General features: G+C 28.9%; 2 protein-coding genes across 3 annotated transcripts in view; both read left to right on the top strand.

Annotated features, from left to right (window-relative positions):
- The window catches only part of LOC119679664 (homeotic protein antennapedia), a 413,608-nt gene that overhangs the window by 282,391 nt on the left and 109,363 nt on the right, over positions 1 to 21,854 (top strand). The gene's annotated exons all lie outside the window — the stretch shown is intronic.
- Positions 200 to 20,561, top strand: LOC119682219 (homeobox protein H55). Its single transcript, XM_038095591.1, has 2 exons — positions 200 to 329; positions 19,085 to 20,561. Exons 1-2 carry the CDS (start codon positions 200 to 202, stop codon positions 19,390 to 19,392), a joined length of 438 nt encoding a protein of 145 aa, XP_037951519.1. The 3' UTR covers positions 19,393 to 20,561.

The raw sequence follows: 21,854 nt of genomic DNA, 5'->3' as shown, positions 1-21,854 counted from the left end.
TCCCGTCCCTTCTCTTCCCTACAAAAACTTACAGAAAAGTTCAATGTGTAAAAAGCAATAACTCGAACTTCTGAAAACTGCGTTGAAAATATAACAAATGAATTATCTGCATAATTAATGAACTTTTAATTTTTAATGTAGCGCAGTCTCAATTGTGGTGTGCCCAGAGAACAGAGACGAATAACGACAATGAGTAACAATGCCAGCGACATCAGAAACAGCATTGACAGCGCCGACATCAACCGAAACAGAAACAGAAGCAGGAGCTGGAGTCGAAGCCGGAGCCGGTGCCGGAGCAGGAGCTGGAACAACAAGCAGCTCCAACGAAAGCAAAAAATTAATTTTATATCATTAAATTAATGTTGGATGGCTGCAAATTCGGCCAAACCTGAATGGACAATTTCAAAGCTATTCACAACCGAGTTGATCGCTTTTTAAGCGTTACGTCTTCTTCTTTCTCTTTATCAGTTCAACGTGTATCTGTATAAAAACTTTAATGTGACTTTTCGCAAATTATTTATGTGCGCGTTCTCGTTGGATAATTATCGTTTATCTTTGATTTACAGAACAACATCGACACAAGCAACTACAGATTGTTTTCTTTTGTTGCATATGTTGTTTTGCTCTTCAACTCGTCTTCTATTCTGTTTCTTATTAACTTCCACAAACTATATACATTACCAAAGATATGTTGTTAAACCCTTAACTAAATTAACCCAAAAAACAACTCTAACCATATTGAAGTTGCAAACAAACAATGAATACAACAGCTCACCTCAACAGACCTCAACAGCAGAACTCAACTCAGCTGAACTGCACTGAACTGCAATGCATTTTAAATGAACCCTTTAGATAATTATTGGCTTCTGAGTAGGGAGTTTACTTAAACTCGTGCAACTATACGGGCGTACTTAGGTACGCAGTTCTTTGCTTTTCTGGCAAAACCGGTTACTTTTTGCCGTCCTACTATCTTTTCAGTTCGCACTTGGCGTGTAAAAGCCGTTTAAAAAGCGTCTTCCAGAGCTATGCGACTCTCGCCAGCCAATTTATTTATATTTTAGCAACCTGTTTCTCCGTTTAATTAAACTACATTAAAAAATAATCAAGCTAAAGAGAAAAAATATGAAAAAATTAAAAATGAAAAATGAAAAAAAAACAAAAAACTATACCAAAATCATAAAGTATCCTGTAGGCTATAGTTGAATGAACTGCAGATAAGAACGGACAAGATACACTCAACAATGCCTCAACTCCATTTTGGTGGTGCCTACTTATTTATTCTTTAAATTGCTGTTCAAATTTTTTGGAAATTATACAAAGAAAAATTATGCATGAAAGGATCTTTAATATGATGTTGTTCATTTTACTTTAATTTAAATTGCCACTGTGTGCTCGCATTTAACCAATACCAATATTAGCAGTTTGAACTGCACCCAAAATATTATACATAAAAAAGATACTTTCGGCGCTAAAAAGCTGCAATCAATCAACGGGCAGAAAACTTCTTATGACGTTTAAAGCCATGAATTACACTTGTCGTTTCCATTGATTTTCCATTAATAATTTCATCAACTGCAACGCAGACAATTATTATAAATTTTTGCAAAATTGATACACTGACTGCGAAAAAAATGCAATACTTTTTTTCAAACTTTATTTTGAATATAAAAAATTGGCATTTTACTTTCTTTGATGTGGACTTAAAAATATAAAAAAATTGCTTTTAAATGAAATTGTCTGAATTACTGACGTAACGCTTCAGATTGAGAGTCACTGACTCCCTTGTATAGATACGGATGCTGTGGTAATGTCAGTTTCCAATAACTAAAACAGGAAATCAATACGTTCACATTTCAGTGAAGATTAATCACATTTTAAAGTGAACTAAATTTTTGTCCTGTAAGTCCATTTAGCGCATCTTTGACGCGAAGAGCTGCTATACAAAACGAATTGCAAAATATTATTCAGCTCATTGAATATGAAACTCATTGTGGATAGTATCTAGTAGATACTTTCACAGCAGAATTTTTTATTTCTTTTTGAAAAAAAAAACTAATTTAAACAATTTCTAGGACTTGTTTTTGTTATATTTGCTTCCTGTTTTTAAATAAGAATAAAAAAAAGCTTTTTGAAATAAAAACAATCACAGAAATAATTGAATAGCCACCTGAAAATAATTTAATAACACTAAATAGTGCTTCATATGATAACATACGGATCTTTTTTAGTATCCTATCAAACAAAACATAAAACATTAAATGGCGAACTTGCTATGATCTTTTTGACCTTGATTTGAACCTTTACATGGCGATCCTTGCCATACCTTTACACTTTTTATATATCCTAGTTTTTCGTGAATAAACTCTATGAACTATATTACCGTATTTCTATATTTCGTATTTATTTTTTTTATTTAAGCACAGGTAATTTAGCTTTACGTGGCAAATAAGCGTTACTGATAATCAGTATACTCATTTTTCATACAAAATTACGTCTTGACTCTATTTTAAATTTCTTTTTAACGTCAGTTATTTTAAATCTGCATTTCAAATTTGGCAAGGTACGAGCTTGCAGGCTTACAAAATCATTTACGTATAATTAAATATAAGAAATAATTCCAAGACCACCGATGCTAGTCATTATGCAATTCTCCAAACAAATGTATATTTAACCAAAAATTCAATTAATTAAAAATAAATAAAAATTTTGTTGTTCCAATTTACTACTGCTTGAAACCTCTCCAATTAACTATAAGTAATCTCAAAACCTTAAAATTCTCCAACCTTCTTGCAGTCTGGTATTGTTCAGTAGATTTATCATAAGCTCTTAGAATACTGTTTTTTTATGTATCTCCCACTGGATTTTCAGAATTTTCATACTATAAAAAGAATTTTCAAGTCGGAATATTTAATTACATACCAAGAAGATTTGACTATATATCTTAGTGCTTTTAGTTTTAAGTGCCTTTGTATTATTTGCATATTAGAGGTACTTGCAGTGCTCGAAAGTAGTGTAACTTATGTCCAGACTAGTTTAAGCGTAACTTAAACAAAATTTTGCTTTCAATAATTAATTAAAAATTTTGTCTTGACAGTCAGTATTTTTTTTATAAATTTTGAATATTTTACAACTACTTGACATTTGCATGGTTACTCCAGGTAAACCATGCGATATGTCTTGTCTTTACACCTATATAATATGTATGTTTACATTGCAAATGTACGATGCAAATATATCACAAGTTATATCACAGAGCCATATTATTAAGATTGCAATATTGTCAACAATAACAAATGAACTAGTTATCCCTTTGCGAGTAAATGTCATTAAGGCTGATTTTTATACTTTAAGCTCAATTTTCCTTTTTTATTATTATTCATAAATTTTCAACACAGATTTTATATATATCAATATTCTATTTTTATAACAACTTTTTGGGTTGAAAACTTGTTAAGATGGTATACCGTTATCGTGTTCGCTAACGCCACATAAGAATAGGTTTACGACTCGCTTCTCCTTTCGTAGTTTTTCAAAAATAAACTTCAGTCTATACCAGCGAAAAGTCATTAGCAAATTAAATTAAACTTTTTTTTTATTAAATATTCTTCTACGTATTACAATACATAATAGTTCTTATAAAGTAAACATTACTAATACAAAAATAAAAGTGCTGTTATACAACACTATCATGCTGCAATATTCAACAACCTCTTAATACAATTTCGTTCTTAAATGATTTCTTTAAATCGCAATAAGATTTTTATGTATATAGTGAATATTATTTTTTAAAAAATGTCTTGTCTTAATATAAATGTTATTTCTATCGATTTAATTTTATTTGTTTGAAAATGTCAACAAAATTTTAAGGGAAAAATTCAACCGCTACTTTCGTGGCTCCGATCACAAAGTCCACCGCTATAGTACTCCTGCGCTTGCGAAATAACCCCACCCCTTTCACTAACACCTAATTTCTCTGCCTTACGCCCATGCTTTCTGGTTTAGACGAACCTGGTCTGCTAGGTTTTTAGCCTCTTGCTCTAATCTCTCTCTCTCACTCTCTCTCGCTCTTGATTACTGGAATGGTGTTGTTTTCGCTGCAATTGTCTTCCATATTAATCCCTAAGAGGCGGTTTTAGTGGGTTCAAGTCTCACACTGTGACTTTCGATGCTTTCTACCAACTGCAAAAAATTAAGATTTTTTATACATTAACTTCATGACATACATCTTTAAAATCAAATTATTTAAGCAGTTTTAAATATAAGCACACTTAGTGATAAAAGCAATGCAATAGCTATAGGCATAACCCCGGGTTATTAACCCGACTACATAATACAAATGTGGACAGAAAGTAATTAAAAATATTAAGATAATATTGTCGAAAAAAATCCATGAAACATATATATGAAACCTTAATAGGACCAATATTAACGTGTAGTATTTAAATATGGATTAGTCATTTGAACTAATCATCAGTATTGGTTAAAGTAGTTCTAAGATATATGGTTTTTGACGTTATATTGAATTTAAAATTGTTTTCTTGTTTTGAAACTTTTTAAATAAAGTAGAATAAACCCAAAATGTCTTCGAATTTGGTTGATAATATTAAGTGTTACGTTCGTATCAGCTGTTACTAATGAAGAATCCAGCATCTCAACACTTAACACTCAACACATGATGTCATTTCACTTGACTGCGTTTCAAAAACTCACCAGAATAAAAATATTTAACGCTGCGGAAAGGCAACATGTTCGGCTGTTCCGTGTTGACAACCAACATTGAATGTAAATTGAAAAATGCTTTAAAGCGAAATAATCAATTTACTTTTTGACATAATTTTCATTTTTCATGTTAAACATTTACACATTTTCCTCGGAAAAGTGCGGAGAGAGGTTGCGAATACAACGAAATTGCAGGAAACGAAATTACAACAAACAAAAGCAAACCAAAAAAGAAACTACAGAAAAACAGGAGAAATAATTTTTTACCTATTTTTATTTTATTTTATTTTTATTTTATTTTATTTTTTATTCTATTTTTATTTATTTTATTCTATTATATTTTATCTGTGTTCAGTTTCAATTCATTTTATTCTATTTATTTATTTCATTTCCTTTTAATATATATATATAGTTTTATCGAATTTTATATCATTTCTTCTATTTTTATTCTATTTACATATTTTATTCACATTGTATCTGGATTTTGTTTTATTTAATTTTATTCTACTTATTTATAAATTTTACCAATAGAAAGATAAAAATGAAAAATACTGAGAAATTCTATTCTATTTTTATTTATTTTATTTTATTTAATTATATTTTATCTGTGTTTAGTTTTAATTAATTTTATTATATTTATTTGTTTACTTAATTTTATTCTATTATTATTTATCTCATTCTATTATATATTATCTGTGTTCAGTTTCAATTCATTTTATTCTATTTATTTAATTTAATTTGTTTTAATGTATATATTGTTTTATCTTATTTTATTTCATTTCTTCTATTTTTATTAATTTTATTCTGTTATACATATTTTATCTGTGTTATTTTTAATCTAATTTTATTCCATTTATTTATATCATTTTATTTTATTTCTTCTATTTTTACTGATTTTGTTCTACTATATTTTATCTGTGTTTAGTCTTAATTCATTTTATTCTATTTATTCATTTTGTTCTGTTTTAGTACATATAGTTTTATTTCATTTCAATGCATTTCTTCTACTTTATTTATTTTATTCTATTACACATATTTTGTCTGTGTTATTTTTCATTTCGTTTCATTCAATTTATTTATTTTATTTTATTATTTCTTTTTTATTTACTTCTGTTTTGTTACAGTTTTATATAATTTCTCGTTTTTTATTTCATTTTAATCTATTTTTCTTTATTTTATTTTTTCATATCTTAACTGTGTTGTATTTTATTTTATTTTATTCTATTTATTTATTTTATATTTTATTTATTTTTCTTTATTTTATTACTTTTTAATATATATATATAAAACGTAATTTTTACCATTTATAATTTTAATCTATTTTTATTTATTAAATTCTTTCATATATTATCTGCGATATATTTTTATTTTTTATTTCATTGTATATATTCATTTTATTCTAATATAATTTATAATATTTTGATTTCGTTTATTGTGTTTTATTCCATTATTTGTTATTAGTACTACCGTATGCATCCATTTATTTAATTTATTAATATTATTGTGTTTGTATTTAATTTTATTCCATTTTATTGAATTTTATTTTATTTAGTATCTATGACATATAAAATAATTATATTATTTTATTCTATGTTATATTGAGTTATTTAATTATATATATAATCTGTATTACAGTTAACTATATCAAAATCCTTCTTATTATTCCATTTTAAATCACATAATTTTATTTTATTTTTTTATTTTATTTTTTTCATTTTATATTATTTTAATTGAAACTATTTTGTTTTCCTTTTCTTTATTCCGAGATTTTATATTTTTTTTCTTGAAATTATTTTATTTTTTATATTTTTTTTACTTTACTTTATTTTCATTTACTTTATTATATCTTTTAAGATTTTAATTGAACTTATTTTTATTTTTATTTTAATTATACTTATTTGTATTATTTTATTTGTTGGATTTTATTTTACTTTATTCCATTATATATTACTATAATTGAAATTATTTTATTTTATTTTATTTTATTTTATTTTATTTTATTTAAGAGTTAACTTTATATCATTCTATATTATTTTAATTAAAACTGTTTTATAATATATTATTTTATATTAAATTATTTCATTTCACTTTAAAGTACATTATTCCATTTATATTTATTTTACAGAATTATATTTACATGTATACGTTATTTTATTTCAATTCATATATATTATAATTTTTATTCTTCTTATTAATTATAATTACAATTATTCTATTGTATAAAAATTTCTATTTAATTTTAACAATATTTATTTATTTTATTTGATATTTTATTTTAATTCATATTTTTTTAATAATTTATGTCTATAAAATTTATATATTATTTTATGATAAATATTTTTTTCTACATTCCCTATCAATTTATTAAATATTATTTTACTCATTGTTTACTTTAGTATTTTTATTATTACTTAAGATATTCAAGGTTTATATTTAAAGTAATATTAGTGCATATAGCGCATTATATAGTGCATTACTAAATATTCTCTTTTTGGTTGTATATTCCGACTCAGTTTTTTAGTCTAAATGAAGATGTGAAATGAGTCACTTGATTAATAGCATTTTAAGTTTTAGCAATGACATCTATTTAATATAAAATAAAAAAAGAATAAATTGTAATAGTATTGCAAAATGTTAAATTTAATATTACAAGTTGTTGCTATGCTTAGTCAGAACATCCACCTGTTGTTTTTCCAGGTAAACCAGAAATAGAACCGCAATTAAGCATTATATAGGTGAAGCAGATACATCTGATAATAAACAATAACAATAAAACTCATATGTTTGCTTTTGAGTTCCAATTCTCTACTAATACGAATTGTTAACATTAATACAACCCCAAGAAGAACTTATCACAATTGTAATATCATTTGTCACATTGTAGCTCAAGCATCATTTATCACTTGAATTCTCAAACAATTTGATTAATTTTCTTTTTCCGAAAGAAATTAACCCGATGTTGTGCTTTTGCCACCAATTTGTGATCCGCCACTACTGCAACTCTTCATTCATTGTTCATTGCTGACTGTTCTGTTGGCTGTTGTGTATGACCACATTTAATCCGAATCTCGCATCAGATACTTTTGAGAATTTCACTTTTATTCTCGCATAGTTCTTCATCGGCATACGTAACCCAAAGATTTATTTCTTCTGTAGGAACTCATGCGTGCGCCTACTACATATTTACTACGAACTCATATATTCAGAATAGTGTTGTGCTGATTTATTTATGGATTTTTAAATATAAACCGATTTTGTTAAACAAAGCATTGCATTAAAAAAAAAACAAAATTTAAAAATATTATTTCAACAAATACAACACTAAAATGCATAACAAAACGTTACAATGTTTAGATAAAAAAAAAAGAATATAAGAGATTCATAGTAGTTCGTTATTCTTAAATTTAGCAAATCTTGACAAAATAAAAGTGACAAAATAAAAATCTTTTATAAGAGAATTAATGTTTAACTTCATGTGCTCGAGTTTAATGTGATTGCAATTACATATAATTAATTAATTAATTATGTTTAAATTAAGTTTCTTTTTCAAAATATTTTGTATCGCGTTAATAAGATCTTTTAGACTCGTTCCACTCAAGTAAAATATAATTTAATTTTTGTATTTTTGTTTTCTTTGTTGCCATAAGTATCTCTTAAATACTTTCAAATTGTTAAATTCTTATAACCTAAATCATTTTGAGATGAAATCATACATAACACGAGGCACATATCACCATAATGTGCTGTTAATATATCAGATATTTCGCCAGCCAGCATTTAACTAACAACTTGTAAACTTAATACCTCACACAATGCAATCCGCAACACAACAACAACAACACAACAACAGAAAGTGCAGCTAAATTCTCATAAATTATTTTATTATTTTATTTTATTTTATTTTATTTCAGTATCTTTATCTTGTATTATTAAAAGTCTGAATATTTTGCAGTTGTGACAAATGACAACTACAAGTAATTGTGACACATTACCTGTAAGTTTTTGTATCTTCCACTCCTCAGAATTATTTATTTAATATATTTTTCTCTACGCTGCTGTTAATTTGTCAAAATTTTAAATAAAGTAATTTACAATCAATGTTACAGCAAAATACTTGTCCATACAAAACAGCATTTAATCATTTATTTCATTCATTTCATTCCTGCATTTCATTCCGATTTCAACCTGAAACTGACCACAAAAATAACTCTGAACATACATAGTAGATACCATAGAGATACTTTGTACTGTGAGATACATGCATTGAATGAACTGCTGCGTTAATGTTTATCTGAAAAGTGTCACTTCCATAAATGCAAATTATTAAAAACGCATTTAAATACTTACATCATTTTTATTTAAAAATAAAATTACTAATAACTAATTGAAAAGTTAATATACGAAGTTCAATGTGTCTTTGGTTCTATAGAAAAAAAGAAAAAATTAATATTGATTACCAAACACTTTAATTAACTTTACAGGTAATTCAAAATTAATTCCTTATCTTTCTATAAAACTAATTACAAAAAGATTGCTTTAGAATTCACTAAACAATGACTAAGTTAGACAAGATATTATTGTAATTCGAAATGTATTAGTATCCTCTGTTATTAGTTACTAAATGTCATCAATAAACTTTTTTCTAACTCACAGATTTATCAAATTTCACTTTTTTCTTATTCTTATTCTCGTTTTCGTTTTTTTCCTTATTTTTCTTTTGTTTTTATGTGTCCTCTTTTTCTTCTTTCTTCTTTTTCTATTTCATTTTCTTCTCTTATTTTTTTATTTTTCTTCTGTTTTTATCCGTCCTCTTTTTCTTCTTCTAATTATACCTTTTGTTCTTTATCTATTTCTTTTCTTCTCTTATTTTTTTTCTTCTGTTTTTATCTGTCCTCTTTTTCTTCTTCTTAATCTTCATTTTCTATTTCTTTTACTTCTCTTATTTTATTTTAATCCTGTTTTTATCTGTCCTCTTTTTCTTCTACTTAGTCTTCCCTTTCTATTTCTTCTTCTTCTCTTATTTCTTATTATTCTTCTGTTTTTATCTGTGCTCTTTTTCCTTTTCTTCTTTTTAATCTGTGATTTCTATTTCTTCTTCACCTTTTATTTCTCATTATTCTTCTGCTTTAATCTTTCCTCTTTATTTTATTATTCTTTCTTTTCTTCATTTTTCTTTTCTTTTTTTTCTTTTCTTCTTTTTCCTTTTCTTCTTTTTCCTTTTTTTCTTCTTCTCATTCTTCTCCTTCTCATTCCTCTTCTTCTTTCTCTTTCTCTTCTTTTCTTCATCTTCTACAATCAAGTTTAATATAATTTAATATTATGGAATAACTTTAAAACAAATGCTTATAATCTTTTTAATTAACTTATAACTCTGTCTAATACTAATCTCTGCAGTAGTTATAGACTGCTGCATACGGATTCCATCCAAAAGGGCTTAAATTATTCTAAATAATCAATCGAAATAATTATCCTCTCCATCATGCAAGGCATCCATTCAAAAGGGCCTAAGAAAAGTGTTTCTTACTTTAAATAGATTTTTGGCCCTCTCTTCTTTTTTTCTCAATTTCTCTCTCTCTCTCCTTTCGTCTTATTTCTGTCCGCCTCTCCTCCTTCCTCTCTCTCTCTCCTCCTTTCTCTCTCTCGCTCTCCTCCTTTCTTTCTCTCTCTCTTTCTCTCTCCTCGTTTCTTTCTCTGTCTCTTTCTCTGTCCCTTCCAGGGTGTCTCTATTATATAGGTTTATATAGCTGACATTTATCGCCAACTGCTGTGCGTTCAAGTCCAGTATATTTTTAAATAACCAAAAAATACTTTGATAGCTTTCATCAGGGTATCCATTAAAAGAGACTCAATCTAACACTAAACATATATCTGCAAATAATTTTTTTTTTTTGATAGTTTAAAATTAGAAAAATGCAGATAAAGCCTATAATAAAATTATCGACCTTGCAATAAAGCCATGTATTACTTAAAAAAGACACTTACCATCCTCCTTTCTAACTTTCATTGATTTGCATTAAATCGAACTTTTGAACTTGACTTTAATGTAGTTTTTCGCTTTCGTCTAAACCAATACGAGTATTCCAAAATTTAGAAAAACGTCTAGAAACAAAAGCAAGTCAAGGCTTATGCAAATAATATGTCAATCACATGGAGCTTCACTTCTGCATCCGAGCACATCATTCCATATCGACATATGCAAACTATTGTCAACACAATTCAAAATTTGAATTGCGAATTTGCGACAGAATCTTCTCAAAACCGAAACACTAAGAAAGGACAACACATCCCAATCGAATGCTAGTGCGCTTGGATTTATGTTTCCTACAAATCGACATCAAGTCGACATCATCGCCGACTTCAACACTGGCCAAACTGAATCGGGTCTGCATTCAGATACAAGTAAAGTATCTGTCTGTGCGTTCAGATGCCAATATGCTTTATGTTTCATATACTTTGCGTTGTTTTGTGTCACTTTATAAATTCTCATGTCAATGCGAATTTTGCATATGTTACGAAAAGATCACTTTCGTTGGGAAAATTCCAACTGATATGTTAATCTGCTGTCAGTTGTGGAAGAATTTGACGTCATCTTACACGAGCTGAAAATGCAAATTGTTCTTTTATTTATTTTTCTCTCTTCGGTTTGCGTTGTGTTCCTAACTACAAATATTCAAGTTTGTTCTTCTTCTTCAACTTTTTTAGAAAAGAAAGAAATTATTCTTCCCAAAAATTATTAAAAAGTGAAAAATCATATTACACTTGTTTGCTCTTAAACTCAAGAAGAAAGTATTCTGCGCTTGTATCTTACCAAATATATAGAACGCAGCGACACGATCTTTTACTTAAACAATTCTTCTATGGCTGCGTAGAACTATGGATTTTCATATTGTCTTACATTTGCATACCCAGCTGAAGTCGCTTGTGGATCGATCGCGGAAAGCGTACGGAATGAGGACAAAGTTGTTGAATACTTAAAATGGACATTGAAACTGTCAAATCCGCATAGGCTCACTTCATACTAAATGATATGAAATGTCAGGTGGTGCCGGATTGTTGATTTTACAAAAGTGTTTCCATTTGATATTGACGGGGTGTGTTCTGTGCCTGTTTGTCTCTGCATGTTATGCTTTCTTCTTTTATCTTCGCTTCTACTCTTGTGTAGTTGCCATATCTTTTTGGATCTACATTTTTTAGCGACAATTCATGAATATTCATAATTGTGCAAATGTTTCGAATTATTTGTTGACATAAGCAATAAAAAACTCTATTCTTCAGAATTGGAATACGTCTGACTTCGGTCTTACTACAATTTTATATTACTGCAATTGCAATAATAAATAGAAGAAGGTTTATTGTGTGTTTATGCTTAAATATAAAATGGAAAACCTGAAACGAAACCAAGGATATGATGGGAAGATCTTAGACATCAAGAACTTCGTGATGAAGTAATATATATTATTTTTATAATGAATTGGAATTTATCCAATGCTTGCTTATGAGCCTCATATTTTCAGCTATCATATTTCAAGTATATAAAACATATATGATACTGATTTTTTCATTAAAAATAAGAAAAAAGATGAATGACTCTTAGGGACTTTTATTAAAAAAGAGCAGAGACCTGTTGAGAACTGTAGTTTGAGTGAGCACCTTAGGAAATTGAAAACTTGTTTAATTGAGATTTGCAGTTTATATAGAGAAAAATAAAACCTTAAACTGAGGTTGTGAAAATGGCACGGATGTACACATCAAGAAAATATGTAGGTGTGCATATTATATATCAGATCCGTCCAGACCAGATACGATCGCGGGCTAATACAAGTGCACATTGGACACATTGGAGGGCCGCAGAAACAAGTAAATACGTTCTAATACGGTGAAAACGTAGCTTCTAAATTTATTTTTATTAATTTATTTATTCATTTGAATAAAATTTTTTTGGGATACAATAGATCAAGGGAAATATATCAAAATATATCAAGTGAAAATTTAAATAATTGTGGTAGATTAGAAAAATATCGACGGCTACACATATATTATCTGCGAGCTTTGGACAGCCCTCATATGTGAAAAAGAAATATGATTTGTTAAAATAGATTCAAAACAACAATTTATCGAGGAAATATGATTTGGAGAAATACTCTGAATTTATGGAAACAGCATAATAGATCTCCAGATCGCAGTATGAAATTCTCAACTTGGTCAGACTATACACATAACTTGGTCAGACTATACTAATCATATCTTAAATTAATTACTATATAGAGATTAGGATGAACACTTAATGATCTCTTGTGATGGAAGTCTAATATCAATGAAAGAGCTAAGGGTTCCATTATCGCTATCCTTTTTTTTTTTGACACAAAGTGAGAACAGGCAATTACACAAAAAATAATTTGAAATATTATATCTTTTCATATAGAAATGATAATCTGTCGCATCAGATTATTTATTTTTTGTTTTGAGATGGTAATAATGTTTGAGTTTTATTACAAGAAATGTATCAGTCAGTATAACCACGTTACACACTTTAATTTTAAGTTCCGGTCTTCTGCCAGTTGTCAATCTTATTTATAGAGTTGCTAACAGTAATACAGACTCATATCACCTTATGATTTAAGCAGCTATCACACCAACCCATTGGCATGTGTAGATTGTGCCAAGTGGATTGATATACTAAATGTACTTTTTTGTCAGTGTTTTTGCAGTCCATTATCTGCAAATTTTATACGTAAGGGGAATTTATCCCCTGATACCCAGCTGAATAGATCACTTTAGCAACCAAACTTAACTGTAGGAGAGAGGATCACACTTATCAGAAAATTTAACAAATTAGTTCCTTAGTTTAAATGCTAACTGATATATTATACTATTAGATACATTATTAGAGTTTTATTATTCCAGAATACTTATTCCAGAATACTTATTCCAGAATAAGACTTTAATCCAAAAACCTGTTTTTATAGCTTAATTGTCATTAGTGTCAGCATACACAAGTACATAACGAAACACTATTCAATTTTAGTATTCATATAGCTGTCCTTAATTAATCCAATGTCCAATATCATCATCTCACTACATTGTCTTATTTTTGGAATGTATAGATTAAAAAAATTCCAGAACATAGTTTGAGTGACAAATGAAGTCTGATACACTCTATAAAAACATATCAATTTTCAAGTTACAGATAAACTCGCAAGGAAATGCTTCCAAGGAAAAGTGCATTAGTTTGTTTAAAATTTAATGTCAGTTCTTTGATGTTTGTTTATTGATTTTCAGAATTTTCTTAACCAAGGAAGGACATTTAGGACCACAAAAATAAAAATGTCTGCACATCATGCATCATGTTTAATATTACATGTGGTTCTGTCTGGTAAGTTTTGCTTGCCGAAGGTTACTATACCAGCTCCTTTACCAATTGTGTCCATTTCCGTTATTGTGATTATTGTGGAACCAACAAAATCCTAAAAATAAATACAAAACCGAACTTTAATGGAAACAAGAAATATTAGTTTTACAATAAAATTTGATAACCTAACTGACAGTTTGTCTAATGTTGCACTCGCATTTGGTTCAAGCATAACAGGTGAGCTTTTCGCTTGTTTTTCGCAAACTTCCATAGACGGATACGGTTTTTTATCTCCATTATTAAAGAGCAGAACACAAAAAAGAAATTATATTAAAAATATTTCATATTTTTCGAATATTTTTTCATCGGTTCTCTTTAAATAGTTCTTATCTTTACAACCATTTGGGTTAATATTTGAAATGAACTAAATATATGTAGGTAAAAAAAAACGTATAACCTTTCTCAGATAAATATACTAAGATAAGCTTTTTTATTTACCAGAAAATTTAGTTTGTTTACTTGTTCCACTCTGCATTAATGTTTATTCAAAATTTTTAAGAAATTATTTATATCACTTTTACTTCAGTTTTTCTGTGGTTAGGTGAAGTGAAAGGAGGAAGGAGACCTCCTCAACTAGCGTAAAAGCAATTTTGTTTCCACGGCTTCTCATAATGGTGGGTACGAGAATGGTCATGTTAGAACCAGCCCGAAGTATGGATAAATGTGACAATCTTGCTAAAGCTAATGCTGGATATATTCCCAATATTTTGAAGAATGGGGTAACCAATAGCATAAGACTAGATACAGACGCAACCGGTGTTCTGATGTTTTTTCTGCGAGCATTGGTAGACATGTTGTACAGGGAATACTACAAGATAGCCCGAGCTTAGCGCCATGAGTCGCATAGTTCACTACCCTGTGCTTCTGCGTACCAAGTCAGAGGTTCTACAATTTGAGTAAAATGATCTGACAATTTGAGCCCTTGATCTGGCTGCTGAAGAAGTATAAGTCCGCTTCACACTGAACTGTTACAGAAAATGTTCAGAAAAGGGGCAGGAATTGGAACAAAAGTCTCTGTAAAAAACACTCTCAGTCTAGCTATTTCATTTGCGCGTTCATTCCCTATTATATTCGAATGCACTGCAATCTAAACCAGTGTTATCTTGGACCTCTCACTTAGTACGTTTATACATTATCTACATTCTTGCACTGTTCTAGACAAAATGCAGACGGCTGATATAGCTTTAACAGCTCTTTAAAAGCTAGCAACTGATTTACAAAGCGCTTTCGTATAAATGAGAACATTATAAATAAATTAACTGATTTAAGGCGTAAAACGTTTGTTAATGCATAAATCAGCTTATGCTAATGGAAACGATCAAATCGTAATTTCATTAACTTAAATAGTTTTAGCTGCAGTGGAAACATGGTATTAAACTATGAAGTTGCATTTTATTAAATTCCTTATTACTGAATCAATATATAATTAGAGTAATTTTTAGAGTACATGTTAATAAAAAATAATAATAAATTTTTATTAATGGAATATTAAAAAATATTAATAAAAGGAAATGGAGTAGAGTGTAGTAAGAATGGTTAATAATTAATTCAGTGCAAATAAAATAAAAAACATATGGCGAAAAGTCGTGCCACACATTTGTTATTTTTAGAAATATTAAAATTAATTAATTAATATATATTAATAAATATTATAATAATTCAATATTAATTGGAAAATTTATAAATGAAAAAAATTGTGCTTTAGTGGCAAAACAAATACATAACTTGCATACATATATTATATATTTTAATATTTATTTTAATTTAAATTTAAAAATGAAAGTTAAGCATTATAGTTTATTAAACTGATTGCATTATAATTAATTTTTAATTATAATAAAATTTTTCATAAGATATTATTACACTCAATACTACATGAGTATCGTAATATCATGTGTTAAGTTAGTTTATATTAATATGGTACTTTAGCTTAGTTTGCATTTGTATATATTTATTATATGTTATATATATTGTATTATATGTGTGTTATATATATGTGTAGAGGTTTATTGCTACATTTGCATATGCTAAAATGTTTTGCATTCTAATTTGCTATGTGCGGAAAAGATATTGATAGACACATGTCACTTTTAGTATATTTTTGTAGTACAAAGTCGTTCCCGCCTGTACTCCTACGTTTCATTCTGATTTCGAAACTAAAACTGAAAATGAAAAAACAACAAAAACAAAATAGTTTAAAAAAAAGTAATTTTTTATGGCGCATTACTACGTGGAGGCATCTAAGAGAAAGGAAATGAGCGATGGAGTTCTTTTATGTTCCTACCACGGCTCGTCTGGTTACTGTCTGCCTGTAATCATTCTGGCCATTCGTTCATTCGTTTTGAACCCGTTCATTTTAAGGGAAGGAACAAAATGTTGGCAGTCAAGCCGGCAAAAAAAAAACAAAAAAAACTTAACTCACCAGCACCGAAGTACGGTACACACATTCACACATAGGCCACTCGCTACTAATCTACACTTTAATTAAATGAGTGGTAATTAATTTTAAGTTTAATCGGAAATTCCATTTAGATTTCCCTTTGATTGATGTGCTTTGACATCTTCCACGTCAAAACAAAACATGAAACTACATGAACCCAGGCAAGCCCTCGCCTTTGTAGTGTCAAAACTTTTCCGCTGCCAATTCTCCATGTGGTTATTGATTTTTAACTGAAAGTATTTTACACACTAGGTTTTCATATATGCACTCATTCACTTTAATACGAGTCGTTAAACTAAATAAAATTATATAAATTAAATTGAATTTAAGTTAAATTTAATTAAAGAAATTAAAACGTCTCAGTTGCGTTTAAGTTTGCGTTTCATTTCGCTGAAGTATCTGAGCGCGTCCGGATTCAATGAATACATTTGACGCAGCCAGCGTTTTGGGTCTAAGGGCGTTTTTAGGCGTAGTAGTGTTTAAAAAGCAATAGACAAGCTCATTTGTTCCAAGTATCATCAAAAGTGGTTCGCTTCGCCGGGTAAGAGCATTTCCCCCGATTTCAAGTATTATTTCTTATTTATAATTTTCCTTCAGACGTTGTTCATTTAATAAAAAATGACGTGCCAAACCGCAATTCGACGGCGAAGTTGAAGTCTTTTCGGTTGCGCCAAACTTTTTGTTTATATTTCTTTGCATTTATTATCTTTTCAGTTTATATAGTGTTCAGTGTGTTCAGTACTCAGTATTCAGTGTTCAGTGTTCAGGTTCCTCCATATTTCAGTTATCAACATCTCCCAATTTACCGAACGGCAAAAAATGCTTTGTCGCTTGAGTTGCTACATGCACTTTCGGCCGACTTTGTGATATTTTTGCTGCGATTGTTGCTATTGTTGCTATTGTTGTTGTTATTTTTGTAGTTGTTGTAGCAGTTTATGTTGCCGTTGCCGTTGCTGCTAAACTTTAAGGGGAATATCTGAAACGCGTCAACAATAATGAGTAGGCGGTCTGAAGCCAAGCACAGTTTTGATAAACATTTAATGCAGTAGGAACACAAAAAAAAAAAATTGACTTATATTCATAACCGAACATGACTATCAGTGAAGAAAATGTATGGCAGTCAGTCATTGTGTGATACACAGATGCTCCTCACGCTCTCCGTGGACTTAGTTTAGTAGTAGGCTAACCAATTTAGTGATGGGAAAAGTGCCAAATGGCATCGAATATATAGAATTTGTATTAGAAACCAATTTGTTTAGTTTCGTTTAGTTATACTAAGAAATAGAACTACCCTTTAGTTTTGCGAAAACAAAAAAAAATGAAGGACTTCAAGACATTAAATCCTAAAAGAAAGGAAGCAAAACAATATTAGAAAAATATTATTACTATAGTACATTTTGATAGACGTAGACGTACGGTTATTGATGAACAAATTTATCGCGGCAGCTTTACAGACTATATATAAAATAAATCAGAAACAACTAGCTTTAAGCAACTTTTTTTAATTGGGTGCAAATCTTTACTTAGACACTCTACATCAAAACCATTGAATGAAACGCTATTTCTATAGTTAAGAAAATTTATTTCTAATTATTAAAGCTTTCATTGTTGAGGCCTTCTTAAAATGAACTATTTACAACTATGAAAAGGATAACTAACTGGACCAACAAACCATTTCTAATTAATTTGAAAACGTTTTTAATTTAAGCAGCCTCTGAAAAATGAGAAAAAGGGGCTATTATATAGCCAGCCAAGCGCTAACATACATTTGTGGACAAACTTGAGAAGTAGGTTACATTCTTTTACAGAATCAGAACCTCTTCGTCGGTTCTGAAACATCATTCGATTAATCTGAATTATTTGAATCTGAATTCTAAATTTTCAAAATAAAACAGAACTTGAAAATATATATATCAACACAAAGAATATAATCAAGTCAAGAAGCTTTGAATTTTGAAACAGTTGTTCCGAGTCAACAACAAAAATAACAGGTTTATCAGTCTAAAAAGTATTAAATTTGAATAAATCAGTGGTTTCTTAGCAAGACTAACACTTGCTAACAGCCATATTTTATAAATAAGACAAAGGAAAATCGACACCCTCAGATTTTATAAGATGCAGTGTTAAACTTTAACCCATTTCATTTGCTCCTGCCTGCTATTGCTAGGAACCGACTTAAGTACCTTTATTCGACTTTTATGGAATCGAATATAGTTTAGAATTTTAAACTAAGAAATATGATCAGCTTTGCCTACAGTCGTAGTTCATCAAATTCTCTTGTTTATATATATCTAAATCCCAACTTTTTTTAATAATTTATATACATTTTTATATATTACCAGTCCTAATTTTTTAATCTAGCTGAGATATATATAGAATTGTTTAATGTAGTTTTAACTCTAAATAAATCCCTATATGTATATATATATATATACATATATATATATATTTATATATAATCTAAACATTTATTTTAAATAATTGTAGTAATTATTTTTGTTGTTTATCTTTTCCAGGTACTGTGAATGCAAATGGTGAAACGAAACGACAACGGACCTCATATACCCGCTATCAAACATTAGAATTGGAGAAAGAATTTCATTTTAATCGTTACCTGACCCGCCGAAGACGTATCGAAATAGCGCATGCACTTTGCCTAACGGAACGGCAAATAAAAATTTGGTTCCAAAATCGTCGCATGAAATGGAAGAAAGAGCATAAAATGGCATCAATGAATATAGTACCATATCATATGGGACCATATGGTCATCCATATCATCAATTTGATATTCATCCGTCACAATTTGCACATCTGAGCGCATAGGACGCGTGGCACTTTTCGGGTACTGGTTAGAGACTCAATCAGTTGTATCAGGAACCATATCAGGCAGCAGCGGCGGCAAGTGTGGCTGGTGGTTATCAAACGCAAAATACTCAGGATACGTCAACGTCAGCTATTGGTGTTGGCGTTGGTGTTGGCGTTGGCGCTGGCGGTGGTGGTAATTCATTATTTGCAACGGCCAGTGCTGTGGCGTCGGCGAATCCTGAGTGTATAAAATATCCACAAGATTTCTGATCTCAAGCTATCATTAAACAACAACAACAACAGCAACAACATCAGCAACAAACACAACAACAACATCAACAACAACAACATCCACCGCATCAACATCTATTCAAGCAACAACTCTGTGAAAGGGATCTGGAGTTAGATCCATCCGCAACAGAATTGGAGTTGAAGGATGATATTATTGGTTGCAATTTGTTCACTTATTAACACAAATGCAAGCAATAATGCAAGCAATGCGGTGGATGTGTGGAATCGCTTCCACCAGTCACACTCCGACGCTGTTGACAACCAACAACAATGATAACTTCTGAATGCAACTGATTCGAGCTAAGTACAAACGAGCCGCTCGTTACTTTTTATGTAACTGCTGACTGCAAAAGGATCTGAGTACCTCTGATTACTGCTAACACATTTGCAGTGCAGCAGCTGCGGTGGTGGCTCGTTTTGGTTTATAATACTGGACATTAAAGGAATGTGTTTTCTATTTCATAACTTCAGACTTAAGTAAGTGAAATATATCAAGTTTTGCTTGATTATTTTATTTACTGTTTTGAACAAGAATTAATTTATTTGAATATCAATTCGGATAAAAATCTGTGTGGCAGACTTTCAATTGCTTTCTTGTTAAGCTCTTCGTACTTATCTCTGGCTTAGTGTGAACACCACTTAATTGTCCAGTATAATAAACCATTCTCTAAGCAGTATTCGAAAAGCCATTAGTTTTAAGTAACTACGTTTTAAGTGTTAGTTTGTAAGTTTATCGTATATACAGAGAAGCGCTGTTAAATGTTCCCGTTAAACTTAAAAACTAAATCAAATCTTTATTGACACGTTCAAGGTGGCATGTACTTATGTTTAATAGTAGAAAATTTTTGATATATCATAATTTCATAATAGTTTTAATTTTTTACAACACAGTTTCTTTTGCATCTCTTGGTAGCCCATAGAACACTAAATAATATTAAAAATATTTAATTAATTTTTAATTTTGTTAAACTTAAATAATTACACATTTTACACAATCGCATCTCGTTTACGAATTTATACGTTGAAGTATTGTTGAATTATTACGATTTATCATTTGCTAAAATGGTTGTTGCAGCTGCTAAGCACTGGCACTGCACACAGTTTGATAAGCACTATAGCACCATGTACAAGCTGACAACTACTGTCAAACTGTTACCAGAACTGTTCGTTAACCTTTTTAAAATTTAATCTTTAAGTTTGTAAATAAAAAAATAATTGTTTTTAAATTTAATTTTTCTGTTAAGTAATTTTAACAAATAATTTTAACAATTTATTACATTAAAATATTATTAAAATAATTTTCGTCGGTATACATTTTAGTATTTATTTAATGATTACTTCGATAAGCTTAGCGAATCTTTGTGTTACTTACTTTTAATAATGAAAAACGAAAAATGAAAAAACAAAAACAAATTCGGATAAAACAGGAAATTCGTTCAAATTAAAGTGTAATAAAATAATTAAAAATTAAATTATTTTAGAAATCATTTCAACTTAGAAAAACTTTCATCTTAAATAATTTAATAAGAAAAATTTCCATACAAAGAAACACAGCAGGACTAACCAACCTTCAGTAGTAAAAAATGCCCATTAAAAAATGAAATTAATTAAAAGAAATCAAACAAATAAAAATAATAAAAATCCTTTAATTAAATAAAATTCTTCAGTAAATATTATTTTAAAAAAATAATTTCTCAAAATTTAATTTTAAAATTTTTTTTTCAAAATTTTTTGTGATTTGTCTTTGTAAAAATTGTTTTTTTTTCTATTTTTTTGTTAATAAAAATAATTTTGTTATATAAGCAGAGCAACAAAAAAAATTAAAACTAATGTTAAATATTTACAAAATAAAATTTAAAAATTGTAATATTGTAATTTTTTAAAGAGAAAATCTACTCTAAGTTAGTATAAATGAAATCGTGTACAAGAACGAGCGTTCTACTTATCATAAAGCAACTAGAATCTTAAGATACTTAACATTGTTAATGCTAAGGTTAGTGCATTCTTATCTCAAGCGGCTGAGCAGAGCCCATTTATTGATAATTAATCAAATAATTAATTAACTTTTGTAACTACAGTTAGCGAATAATTTAGCACAAATTTAGTTCTAATTTAATGAATTTGAATTTAATTTTATTTAGTGAATAAACGCAATGAAAACGAGTTGTCATAAGCAACGAGTATGCATC

The sequence above is a fragment of the Teleopsis dalmanni genome, chromosome 2 (assembly GCF_002237135.1).
Source record: "Teleopsis dalmanni isolate 2A chromosome 2, ASM223713v2, whole genome shotgun sequence".
Taxonomy (NCBI): domain Eukaryota; kingdom Metazoa; phylum Arthropoda; class Insecta; order Diptera; family Diopsidae; genus Teleopsis; species Teleopsis dalmanni.
Note: the sequence above shows the minus strand (reverse complement) of the source record. Positions and strands in the feature narration are given on the sequence as shown.

Coding starts and splice junctions, on each gene's coding strand:
- LOC119682219 (XM_038095591.1), top strand. CDS start 200: ATGCCAGCGACATCAGAAACAGCATTGACAGCGCCGACATCAACCGAA. Junction 330..19,084: donor AACAAGCAGCTCCAACGAAA/GCAAAAAATTAA, acceptor TATCTTTTCCAG/GTACTGTGAATGCAAATGGT.